This window comes from Notamacropus eugenii, chromosome 3 (genome assembly GCF_028372415.1).
Source record: "Notamacropus eugenii isolate mMacEug1 chromosome 3, mMacEug1.pri_v2, whole genome shotgun sequence".
Lineage (NCBI taxonomy): Eukaryota > Metazoa > Chordata > Mammalia > Diprotodontia > Macropodidae > Notamacropus > Notamacropus eugenii.
In genome coordinates, this window is record NC_092874.1 from 306,807,931 (window position 1) to 306,820,011 (window position 12,081).

The window sequence follows — 12,081 nt, forward strand, 5'->3', positions numbered from 1 at the left end:
AGAAAAATGCAGAGAAAGAAGCTCAAACAATAATTTGATTATTTCTCATGGTAGAGGTGAATTCAAACAAAACTCATGATATACACATACAGAAGGAACTAACCTGGGAAGGTCCCCATTTAAGTGTGCTGGCTCTGAGGTTGGGTCTTGTCACATGAGTCCCTTCTTTTCTGTTGACCTTGTTAAAGGCCTTGTCCTGCTCGGTTAAAGAGTCAAACAAAGTCAGAGATGTACTTCCATCATCAGAAGCTAGCCCTTAGAAGGGCCCAGTTCTTGACTCACACTGCCTCTTTCCCCAAGGTCCCTTCCCAAGTCCTCATTCCCCTCTACTCCCAGAATCTGCCACAGTTCCCTCTGTGCGCACGTCACGGCTAGGGAACAAAACGCTCGCTTATAAAAGGATTTTTTTTCTTTATTTCCATAATTTAGTGGAATCAACACAAAAACTGAATACCGTAAAGCAACAAAAAAATGTTGTAACATCTTAAATTTCTCGGTCTTTGCTAAATAAGGCGACTACACTCTCTTCTGAAAGAAACAACCAGAGGTGGGAGGAAGGAAGAGATAGCCTGGGTTAGGGAACCTATGGGTCAATGCATCTCCCAGTACTCTCGGTCGTGTGGAACCCATTTTCGGTCCTTTCTGGGGCAGGAGGACCATCCTGCATTTCATGGCATATAGCACCCAGCAAATGATGGTGCTAACTGCTATTCAGATACAGGTCATAACTGTTATACAATTTGAAAAAGGAAAAAAGAAAAGCATCATATACACTGGTTTGCCTCAGAGATACCTCTAAATTCATGATTACTGCCTGTCTAAATTAAGTCCCCCAGAATGTGGGAACAGGCTTGAATCAAATGGACAGTTTCATTTTGAGATTTAGTCTATGGGTTGTTTTTTTTTTTGATCATTCTCTAAATGTTTTCTCTTAGTAGCATAGATCTAAGACAATCCTAATGTTAATTGGACTAATAGGTAGTATACTACAGTGGGAATTCAGAAAGGACATGGGAATTAGGTTACAATTCATTGCCAAGGAAAGGGGGACACCAGAGCTGGACGCCATCAGCTCTTGTGATCCCAATACATTTCCAGTGTGACTAGAAAAAGATACCAGAGCTTAGGGTTAATCCAGCTCTCCACTTCTTTCCCCAATGTAACTTCTTCCCTATCTGATGATACTAAGGCTAAGGACTTTGGAAGATGGGGACACAGGAACTGATCTACCAACCAACATAAAAATGGACTCCTGGGTAAAGGGGGTAAGAAAAGGGGAAAAAAACCTCAATTGGAAAAGTCATGATTAAAATATTTTACATCCAAATTTGACCAGTATAGACCCCCCAAATTTCAGAGACAAATCTAAAAGAAGCCCCATCTTCCACCAGTGTGATGTTTGGATGCCTTTATGTGATACAAACAGCAGGATCGGTGACTTTTCGAAAGTATCCTCCCTGGCCATGCTTTACATCCTGTGTGGTGTGGTCACTCCCCGGACTGGAGGATTTAGAAAGCCCAGTGGGAGTCAGACTGTTCATCAGGCCTGCGAGAGCTACCACGTTAATTGTTAAATAGTATTCTCTACAAATATACAACATATAAAAACTGTTAAATATATAACTTTAGGATTTTCAAAATACATTTAATGATCTCTTTCAAACAAGTGTTACTCTTTTTTTTCTTTAATTTGCTTTCTGGTGCTAAATGGTGCATCGGATGAGACAGAGGTCACAGGAGACCAAACATGCTCTTTGCAAATACTGGATTATCCAACTATCAAAAATGGAACGGTCGAAGAGGCATGTTTAACTGGTTAAAACGGAAAATGATTTTTAGTACGATAAAGTCAATCTAAGTACAGAGGGATAAAGGGGCCACGGCCACGGCGCGGTGGCCACATAGTGGCGGCGAGTCTGTGTTCTGTGGAAGTCTGTTTGCTTGTGTCTAGAACATCCGCTACTGACTCTCCATGCTCGGTCTGCATTCTTTAGAGGCAAATCTTTTCTTCAGGCGCAGTTCCTGTGACTAACGACTGCAGCGTTCGCTCGGTAAAGACGCCTTGGTAAAGGCGCCCGCTGGACAGCAACCTGCCAGCTCGCTCCCCGACAACAAGATTCATTCATGTCTCTGCTCCCTCCCCCCACCCAGACCTCCCTTCTACAATTTAACCCAGATAACTTTAACAATAAGATTGTGTCCTCTTTAAAATAGATTTTGCTCTTTGGTCTATTGTATATACTGAAAGTATAAGAAAATAAAAGCGACTCAGACAGTCCAGGGCACGAGGAGAGACTCTCTCTTGCGCCTGAGTGTCCCCCCATAGACAAAACAGTCTTCTCTAAGGCTGAATGGACTCTTCTCTGCAGGTGACTCTTCCCATTAAACCATGTGGGTCACATTGAGTCCAGCAGCTGAGTGGACCCCGGGGACCGGCGCTCACTATGGACTTGGTATTGCTAATGCCCAAGCATCTCTTTGCTCCCTCTGGTCCCTAGTTCGGTGCTCCTTGGATGGCCAGACAGACTTTAGCGCATGGCATCAGTCGAAGAATGAGGCTGTCTTTGATGAGAAACAGAAACAGACGGTGGAGGGGAGGGACATACAACGGGCGAAGATCCACGGAGGGAGAAACTTGACTAAGGTAAGGAGCTCATGCAGAGCCTAAAGCCGTTGTCCCCAGGAGATCACGCGCTGGCTCATGCTGCAGCTGTCAGGAGACCTGCAGATCAACAAAAAGAAAAATGTCAGCCTTTGGTTTGGGGACCACTCTGCGTTTGAGGACACCTGGTCCTGCGGCCATAGGAAAAGAGGAAGTGGGACCTCATAAAGCCAACTTAACCGAATCAACAGATGCAGACCCAAGAGGGACTTGAGGATGTGCCTGTGCTAGATGGGGAAACTGAGGCTCAGTGAAGAAAGGAACTTACCTGAGATCACACAGAGGGACAGGGGTCCCACCTGCCTGCTTTACTCAGAAGGCATCAGAGGCCCAAAATCACACGGTCATTTGGTAGCAGAGTTAATAAAAGTGATAACAATAAAGGGAAAGGGAGCCAGTATTTATTAATCACCTACTGTGTACCAGGCACCCTGCTAAGCACTTTCCAGACATCATTTCATTTGATCCTCACCACAACTTTGGCAGGGAGGTGCTTTTATTATCCTTATTTTATAGACGAAGAAACTGTGACCAATAGAGATTAAATGACTTGGGCAGGGTCAAACAGCAGGTGAGTGTCTGAAGTGGTATGGCCGATTCTTAATGTAGAATTTTCCTCCCTGTTCAGCTTACACGATGTTAAACCAAATCATGAAACTTTAGACCCAGAAAGAACCTCCAAAGACCTCTGATTTCATAGTATACGGAATTCTCCAAAGGGGGCCAGCAACTTCACTGTGACTTGTAGACTCATAGGTGGCCAGAGCTAGGTGGGAGATTTTGATTTCCTTTCTATGTTTGACTTCTGTTCATGACTCTTTTACCATCACGTGCCTATGTCCACCTTTCATGCCCTGAGTCCACTAAAGGAAGAGGGCTATGTACTTCAGAAAGGAGTACTCAGGTGTTTCAGATTCCCAGATTCCCCATGCCATTATTACCATTAATACAGAGCAAGGCAGCAGATGGAGCTTTGGATGGAGTCGGAGAACTTGACTCTGTGACCTTCACCAAATCCCTATTCCTCTCTGGGTCTAAGTTTTCTCACCTGTTAAATGAGGGAGTTGGAGTTAATGTTTCTTGAGATCTCTTCCCACTCTAAATCTCTGATCAAAGATCCCACACTGCCAGAATTGCCCTCTTGGAGGCCTCCCATTAGTTGGGGTTTCCTGCCCAGTTCAAGGCTTACGAAGGCTTCATCCTTAGTCCATCCTTAGTCAATGGTTGAGCTTTGTACCCTTGGGTTCATTTTTCAGGAAACAGTTTCCCTGTCCCCAAATGCTTCTCCAGAGTTTTTGACAAGATAGATGACAAGAGACAAGACCTAATACAGGGGACTAGAGGATGGTGAAGGAGGGAAAGTTTGCACTATCTTCCATGCAAACTGTTACAGAGGAATGGTCTGTGATTATTATAATACATTAGTTATGGTAACAATAATAAAGGATGATGAGGACAGGGAGAGTGGCCTCAAAGCCTGGTAGACCCAGGTCTGTCCCGTTTTGTCACATTCTGGCCCTGTGACCCTGGGACTATAGGCACATCCCTGACGAAAAATAACTGAAGTGTCACCTGACTTGATGAGAGGCGATTCCTCCCCTGTACACTTTTGGAGTCAGGGACCCAGGTCACAGTGAACCAATGAAAGAATGAACTAATAAGACCCTTTGGACTTCCCAACACCATGAGATCAATAGTGGTTCCCAATGACAGTGAATGTGAGATACTGAAGAGCTTTGTCCGGAATTCTCAAAATACCACATAAAGCCCCTCTTTTCTAAGGCCCCTCTCAACCCTGCCATCCTTTGTTTTGTGGTCCCTCCCAACTTTGCCTTTCCCTGTTCTAAGGCACCTCCTGCTCTGACAACTTGTTTTCCAAGGTCCCTCTCATTCTTCTTTCTGTGTTGTAAGACCCATTCTAGCTCTGAGAATCTCTTTCTAAAGTCCCTAAAACTTCTCACTTTCTATGTTTCAAGGTCCCTGATAACAATTCTAAATATTCTCTGGCTCTACCAAGATGAAAGGACACATATTGTACACTACCCTTCCTACAGTATACATGTGCTGGACTGAACTTATGGCCACTAGCTGCAAGATGAATTCTTGGGGATCCCAGCTGGAGAGGAGATAGAGGGAAAGAAGGGAATCTAAACACTTACAGATTCTCTATCTCTCCCTCCTTCCCTCCTTTTCTCCATCAGTCTCCTCTCTCTCTCTCATCCCTCTTTCTGTCTCTCCTCCATCTGTCTCTCACTCTGTCTCTCTCCCTCTCTGTCTCTCTATCTCTGTCTCTCTTTTCTGCTTTCTTTCCCCTTCCTCTTTTCTCTTTCCTTTCTCTCTGTCTCTATCTCTCCCTGTTTCCTCAAAGCCTTTTGTAACACATAACCATCCATGCTCTTGATTTCAAGGACAGCTTTTATCTGAAGAGATCAAAGTCCTTTACAAAATGGACTCAACCGTGAATATGATTAAAGGCTTGGGAACCGAGGCTCTGAAGGCAGCTCTCAGAAAGGGGCCCCATTTTCCCCAGGGGAGGCAAGGCCATGAAATGACCTGAGATGCAGATTTTCAGGAAGAAATAGCCCAGCCTCCAGAGAAGGTAGCTCATCTAAGGAAGGGTCTTCTGCTCATTGTCTGTGGCAGCAGTCCATGGGTGGGTCAAGACACATCTCTCTAATAAGCCCCTTCTCTCTCAGGGGGTCAGTCAGGCAGTAAGCATTCATTAACACCTAATATATACCTGCACTGTGCTCAGCCCTGGGGATACAAAGAAAGGCAGAAGACAGTTCCTGCCCTCAAGGAGCTCACCCTCTGATGGGGTAGACCATATGCCAACACCTCTGTACAAACAAGATGTTGCTTGGATAAACTGGAGATGAACAACTGAGGGAAGGCCCTGGAAGGAAGATGGTCCAGGAAGAGTTTCTAGCAAAGATCAATTTGTCTCTGAGGTGGATTGCTTCTTTCCTCCAACTGAGCTGTAGGAGCCCCTCCTTTGTGTCCATCAGATAACTAAGGGTTTTGGAAGGGTGCTTGGAGATCATCCCCTCTAGGCTATTCAGAGAGGCTGGTGCCTTGATCCTGCCACTAGTACTTGCCAGAGCTTGGAAGCAAAGCCAGTTACTCTGAGAACAATGGTCAGGGACCAGCACAATAGGTCCATGTGTGTGGGGGGCATGACATGGGAATTTATTCCACCAAACCCATCTATAATTTATTATAGAATCATAGATTGAAAGTTCAAATGGACTTTAGGGGAGGTCTCTTTCACCTTTTTCATTTAACAGAGGAGGAAACTGAGGCATGCTGAATAGTTGATAAATGTCAGAGGCAGAGCCTAGTTATTCGTGGTCATGAGACTCATATTTTATCCATGAAGCCCAATAACTTTTTATCTCCCATGTCTTCACTTAGGTATCATGGCACAGATTTTGTTTTTGCTACATTAAATTAATATTAAAAATCCTTAGTAGTATATAGGCATTTAACATTAAAAATTAATCACTTAGTACAGTTCCTGGCACAGAGTAGGTACTTATTAATACTTGTAGATTGATTAAAAGTAATGTTCATCAATATGGCCCCACCAGTCTCCTTGATGTGAATGAGCCAAGGATTTGCTTACAGTCAAATCACAGACAAATTACCATGTATAAATTTAAATAAAACCACTAAAACTGGCCCAAGGAGGAGTGAAGAAAGGGTGTGTGTGGGGGGGAAGATTGGAACATACATTAACGGCTTAAAGAGTCAGAGGAAGGGGGCTCATGTTTCTCCATCTGGGCTCACCTCAGAGGGTTTCATGAATCCGAGGCTCAGAGTGCGACAGACCATTGCAGTCTTTGGTCTAACCCACACAAGAATCCCATCTGCAATATCCCCTGATAAACAGCCATCCAGCCTCTGCTTGGAGACCTCCAGGGAGAGGGAGTTCTTCACTGCTCAGGCAGACCATCCTGATTTGAGACAGCTTTCAGAATGAAGACATTCTTTATAGTCAATTTGTTTCCAATCAGAGTTTCCCAGATTCACCATGACCTTCTCTGAGAAGCTGGATGTGGGGTCAGGAAGCTCCAAGTTCAGATTGACTCAGATGCTTACTCTCTGTGCCACCCTATGTGACTTCATCTCTGGGGCTTTAATTCCTTCATCTGTAAAATGGGAATAACTGCAGCACGTGCCTCACCATGTTGTTGTGAGGCAAAGCTGAGGCAATGTATGTAAGTGCTTTGTCAGCCTTGAAGTCACTGTAAATTGTAGTGGCTATTATTATTAAGATTACTGTTATTATTAATTATTAATGCTGCTGTCTAGATTGGACTAAATGGCCTCTGAGTTCAACCTCAAGAGCCTATAATTCCAGCAGGCCTCTTCATAGAGGTCAAGGACAGGTGGGGACAGAACTCAGAGTGCCTACCACTCATCCACTGGCCCTTCTGATTTAGCCAAGCAACTATCCTCCTTCTAGCAGAAGAAACAGCTTCTGTCTGACTAGGAAGTAGACAAGCCAGACACTCCAGGACCACTTAGATAGCATGGCTCCCTCTCCGTGGGTTTCCTAGCTTTGTGCCTGTATATTACTTCTTGCCTAATTCTTTCTAGTATGACCCTAGAAGAGGGAAGACAGAATGACTTAGGTCTTTCTTGGGGGTCTCTGTAGCCTCAGGGCCCTCTCCCCCAAAGCTCTAGTACAGCCAGGGGCTGGGCTGTACTTGGTGGGTGCTCCCTTGCCTGCTGCCCTTGTTTCCAAAAGAAGAGTGAGAGGTTGTGTGAGCCTTGACGATTTCACACATATGCTACCTGAGTTTTCTTGGCAAATCCTTGGCTCATTCACATCAAGGAGATTGGAGGAGATTGGAGGAATTTGGAATCATTCTGGGTTCTTCTTTGGAGTACGAAAAATCCATCCTGGATTAAGATGCTCTGAGGTTAAGCTAAGACTGTTCTTGTCCTGTGCCTGATTCTCAGGCATGTTAACCATATATAATTGCCCCTTACATTGAGGTTCACTTCTAGGCTTCTTTCAAAAGAGGCACAGCTCAGGCTGAACCTACCAGAAGATTCCAGGCTACAAAGAAGCTTGGAGCTCCAGGGATGGGATCAGACACCTCTAGGTAGGTTAGCTCCTGTCTCCTCAGTAAAGAGGATGTGGAATGACAGTAGGTCCCCAGCCAAGGTGAGCAGCCTGGGTATCTAGGGATGGGTAGCATAGTAAGGGGTGGGGGAAAAGGGAAGGCTAGGTCATAGGAAGGTCAACTCAGCAGTACAAGGCCAGTCCTGAATATTTATACCCCAAACCTTATTAAAGTCAACTCCAGAGATGTGGAATCCATGAAAATAAGAATGAGTCAATTCCACTCCTCAATCATTCATGAAGTGCCTACTATGTGCATCACAAAAGGCAAAGGCAGTACAAAACAGCACAAGGCTTCCATTCCTCGGGGATCTCCTGCCTGTGCAGAATTTTGGGTGTATTTTGAGATCTCATCCCTCACAGCCATCCTGGCGATGAATTTTTCCCAACTTTCCTCGGACAAGGGAGAATCAAAGAGTAAAGCCCTTCCCTGATGTCTGTCAAAACCTTTGTTCCACAGGCCCGGCCAGGAAGACGTCATGCATGGTAGCACTTTAGAGGTGATTGTTTTGTGCTTCAGAGTGCTTTCCCAGATGTTACTTCATCTGATATTCACAATAACTTGGTGAGGCTGCCAAAGCAGCCAGCACTAGCCCCGTTTTTCAGATAAGGAAACCGAGGCACAGCAACTCTGTGGCACATATAAATTAAACTCAGATTGCCTGATCCTAAGTCCTCCATTTTTGCTACTCTACCAACTTGGCTCACTGTCTTCCAGTATCGGGGGACACACAGCCAGTACAAGGAGAGAAATACTACTTGAAGCTTTGTGACTCACTGGCCAGAGCACCATGCCTGCAGTCAGGTGATCTAAGGTCTAGTCTGTCTCTTCTGATTCTCTATGTGACCTGGGGTAAGTCACTTCCTTTGGCTTCCTTTCCTCCTTGGTAAAATGGGTATAATTCTTGCAACTCTGCACCTCACTAAGATTTGGTTGGAAAAGATTAAAAAAAAAGGACCTTGCTCATGTAAATGTGAGATTCTATTAATAGAAAAAAAAACTTGGGTTCAATTTCCAATTTCTTACTAACCATATGACAAGCTAAATCACTGAACAAGTTAAAACTTTCTATACCTTTTTATACTTACTGAGTGTTATACGCATACAGAAGAGAAAATAGTAATCAAACTTACTCTAGTATACAACATTACATAAGTGTTTCAGAGAAGGGTAAAGTGTTCTGTAAAGCCTAAGGGAGAAGGTGTTTTTAAAGTCAGGGGAATGCCAGGAAGCGTCCTGAAGTGGCGACCTTAAAGGACAAACGGAAATGGAAATTTCCAGAAATGGAAATGGAAAAGCCAGGGAGGAGGAGGGGGTAGGATCCAGAGGGAGATGGGCTTTGGATGCCAGGCAAAAGTGTTTTAACTAGAAACACCAGAGGGAACACATCTATCTTTCTGAGGGAAAATACGGAGGCAGCCATAATTACGGTGAGTACCTACATCTCCCAGGGTTCCTGTGACATTAAATTGAAATAATGTAGGTAAATCACTTTACCAACTTTACAGTGTCCCATAAATGTCAGTTACTGTTACTTTTATCATTATTATTGTTTTATTTTTCAAAATTGCACTAGTCACATAATTAATGGCGTGCACCCAACTTCAGCATCCGCAGGAACCCAAAGGCACATAGCAAATAACAGATTCTGGCCCCAGCCACAGTCTTTGAATCCTATCATGCATACAAATCATTGCAAAGAACTGGCCTCTGGGAGAGGACGAGAGACAGAGACAGAAACACGGATAGGAAGTCAAGACAGAGACCCAGCACCCACCTGGGAAAGGGACCCAGACCAGACATTTAGCACATGTGCAAGGCTGGGTAAGCTGCCTCTCTGTAGTGAACCTTGATTTCTTCCTTGTAAAAGAAGGATACTGATTTATACTATATACCTAGCAAGGTTATTTTTTATCAGACTCAGAGTACCAAGCAGCATGATTCCTCTACCCCTCCCCCTGCTTCCCATCACCCCTCCTCCCATTTTACAGATAGGAAAACGGAGGACAAGAGAAGTTATTCAAGTGGTCGTAAATTACACTTATGGTAAGAGGGCTGTTATTTGAAACATCATCATCTGATGCCAAATCCAGCACCTGATGACCAGTCTCCTTTAGAGCACCCCTTACCCACTGGGCATCAGGGCTTTGATGATGTATAGAGATCTCTAGCATTGGGTAGCTTCCTCTTTCTCAAGACAATCCATTCCACCTTGGGATAGTTTTCATTGTTAGCAAGGCCCCCTCACCTTACCCTCCACACCTGCTTCCTTCTCTCCTGCCCCTCCCCACCCCTCACTGCTCCAACTTTTACCCTCTGAGGTCAAGCAGAGTAAGTGTGACTTCCCCTTTCCAGGAGGACAGCCCCTGAGATAGTGGGAGGCAGAGCCCCTATGTCCCTGGCACCATCTCTTCTTCTCACCCAGAGCTGTGCCAGTTGGCAAGTCTGTCTCTCTTCCTCCCCCAACTGTGTATGGAGATGATAAGGAAAGCTAGCTGTCACCACAGTACAGAAAATACCCAGCCTGGCATCAGGAAGACCTGAGTTCAAATTTGACTTCAGGTACTTACTATCTGTATGACCTTGGGCAAGTCACTTAACCTCCATTTGCTACAGTTTCTTCATTTATAAAATGGGGATAATAGGAGCACCTACCTGTTAAGGTTGTTGTGAAGATCAAATGAGATTATTTTTGCAAAGTTCTTAGCACAGGGCCAGGCACATAGCGTTATTATGAGGAACAGCGAAGTCAGCATGGCTGGACCATGACATGTGTACTCAGAACTGAAATCTGGTGGGGGAGAAGTCTCCCTACTTAGAGTTAAGAGAAATTCCTCTAAGATGTCACTATTCCTACGGAACAGTGGGGTGTTTTTATCCCATGCAGGAGGTAAATCCTGCAGGGATTATGATGATGATGATGATGAGGAGGATTATGACAATAATGATTACCATGTCACAGGAGGAAACTGAGTCCTCATAAAATGAAATGACTTGCCCAAGATCCCACTGCTTGAAAGTGAAGTGAGAGTACCTTCCAGTCTCTGTCTCCCTTCATAATCAAGTGATCCCCTACAGGCTTTGCTCATATAGTTGCAGCCCTATACTCAGCACAGTTTTCCCTGAGGTTCCCAAGCACCTTTTGGAATGCCCATCATCGATCCCTTCCAGAAAATGGGAAAACTGAGCCCTGGAGCCTGCACCTCCAAGGGACTGTGGCTAGGGAGTCTAGGAGCTTGGAATCCAAATCAGGCTACAACATCAATGTTAGATTTCTTCCTACCAGGAAATCACATTATGATTTCCATTTTACTGATAAAGAAATACAGTGCCCCACCTTATCCCTGACCAGAGTTGAAGGGACTTGCTTCTACTGGGGCAGACTGAAGAGCAGGACCTAGGATTTTCCACCGCGTATTGTGGATTCTTCCTGAGATTTGACCAATGAAGGGTGAAGAACAGAAAGCCCTTGGGCATGTCTCTGATACTGCAGAGCATGGTCATAGCCAATAATATAATGGATTTGATGTGTAATCCATTTTCCCTTTCTGTGACTTAGTTTCCTCCTCTGTACAATGACGAACAGGATTAAGTGATTTGGAAAATCTGTGATGGCTCTGTCATTCCTTGTTCTAATCACCCTTGCTTCCTCTGGACATTTCTTGTTGTGAGGGCCCTCCCATCTCTGATATTCTGATTCTAAAGGTCTCCAAGGAATCTCAGCATTGAACCAAATATCTGACCCAAAAGGCTTCTGACTGTGTGGTCCCTTATAGAGAAAATCTGACATCTCATGTGTGCCTTTAGGGTTCACCTTGGCTCTTGAAAGCCTGCCTGTCACTTCCTGAAGGAAGGTTGGATTGCAGACCCATCAACATGGATGGTTTGCAGTCCTGCCTACTGCAGCACAACCACCTTGCTCCACGGGCTGCCAACCTTGCATCTGTAGCATGCTGGGCATAGAGCCACAGCTTTTTCTTCCAGGGGTGGCTGCTGTCCCAGGTGCTACTGGACACTTTTCTGATCCTTTGCCACATAAACCAAAGAGCACAGGATTCTGCCAATGACCTGAACAGACCTTAGCAAGGGTATTGTCGTCCCATGCCTTGTCATGGAGATTGGGGCCCTGCCCATTGAGCTCCAAAATTCATACAGCAAGTGTAATGCACAGAGGCTTCCTTGGAATGTAATAACTCTCCCCTCAACCCCACCCCCATCACTGACAGGTATACAGGTTTAGATGGCAGGGAACAGAGAACTTACAACTAGAAAAAACTTAGGGTT

The 12,081-nt window shown here is 44.8% G+C and overlaps 1 protein-coding gene across 4 annotated transcripts in view; it reads right to left on the bottom strand.

Moving 5' to 3' along the window:
- Positions 1-391: 391 nt before the first annotated feature.
- The window catches only part of TAFA5 (TAFA chemokine like family member 5), a 598,737-nt gene continuing 587,047 nt past the window's right edge, over positions 392-12,081 (bottom strand). For 2 of the 4 annotated variants that reach the window (XM_072596549.1, XM_072596551.1), the window contains exon 4: positions 392-2,722. In XM_072596549.1, coding sequence (XP_072452650.1) covers positions 2,714-2,722 — 9 coding nt within the window. In that variant the 3' untranslated portion in view covers positions 392-2,713. Of the gene's footprint in view, positions 2,723-3,584; positions 3,711-12,081 lie in introns of those variants that run through there. The other 2 variants (XM_072596553.1, XM_072596550.1) reach the window with 2 other exon arrangements.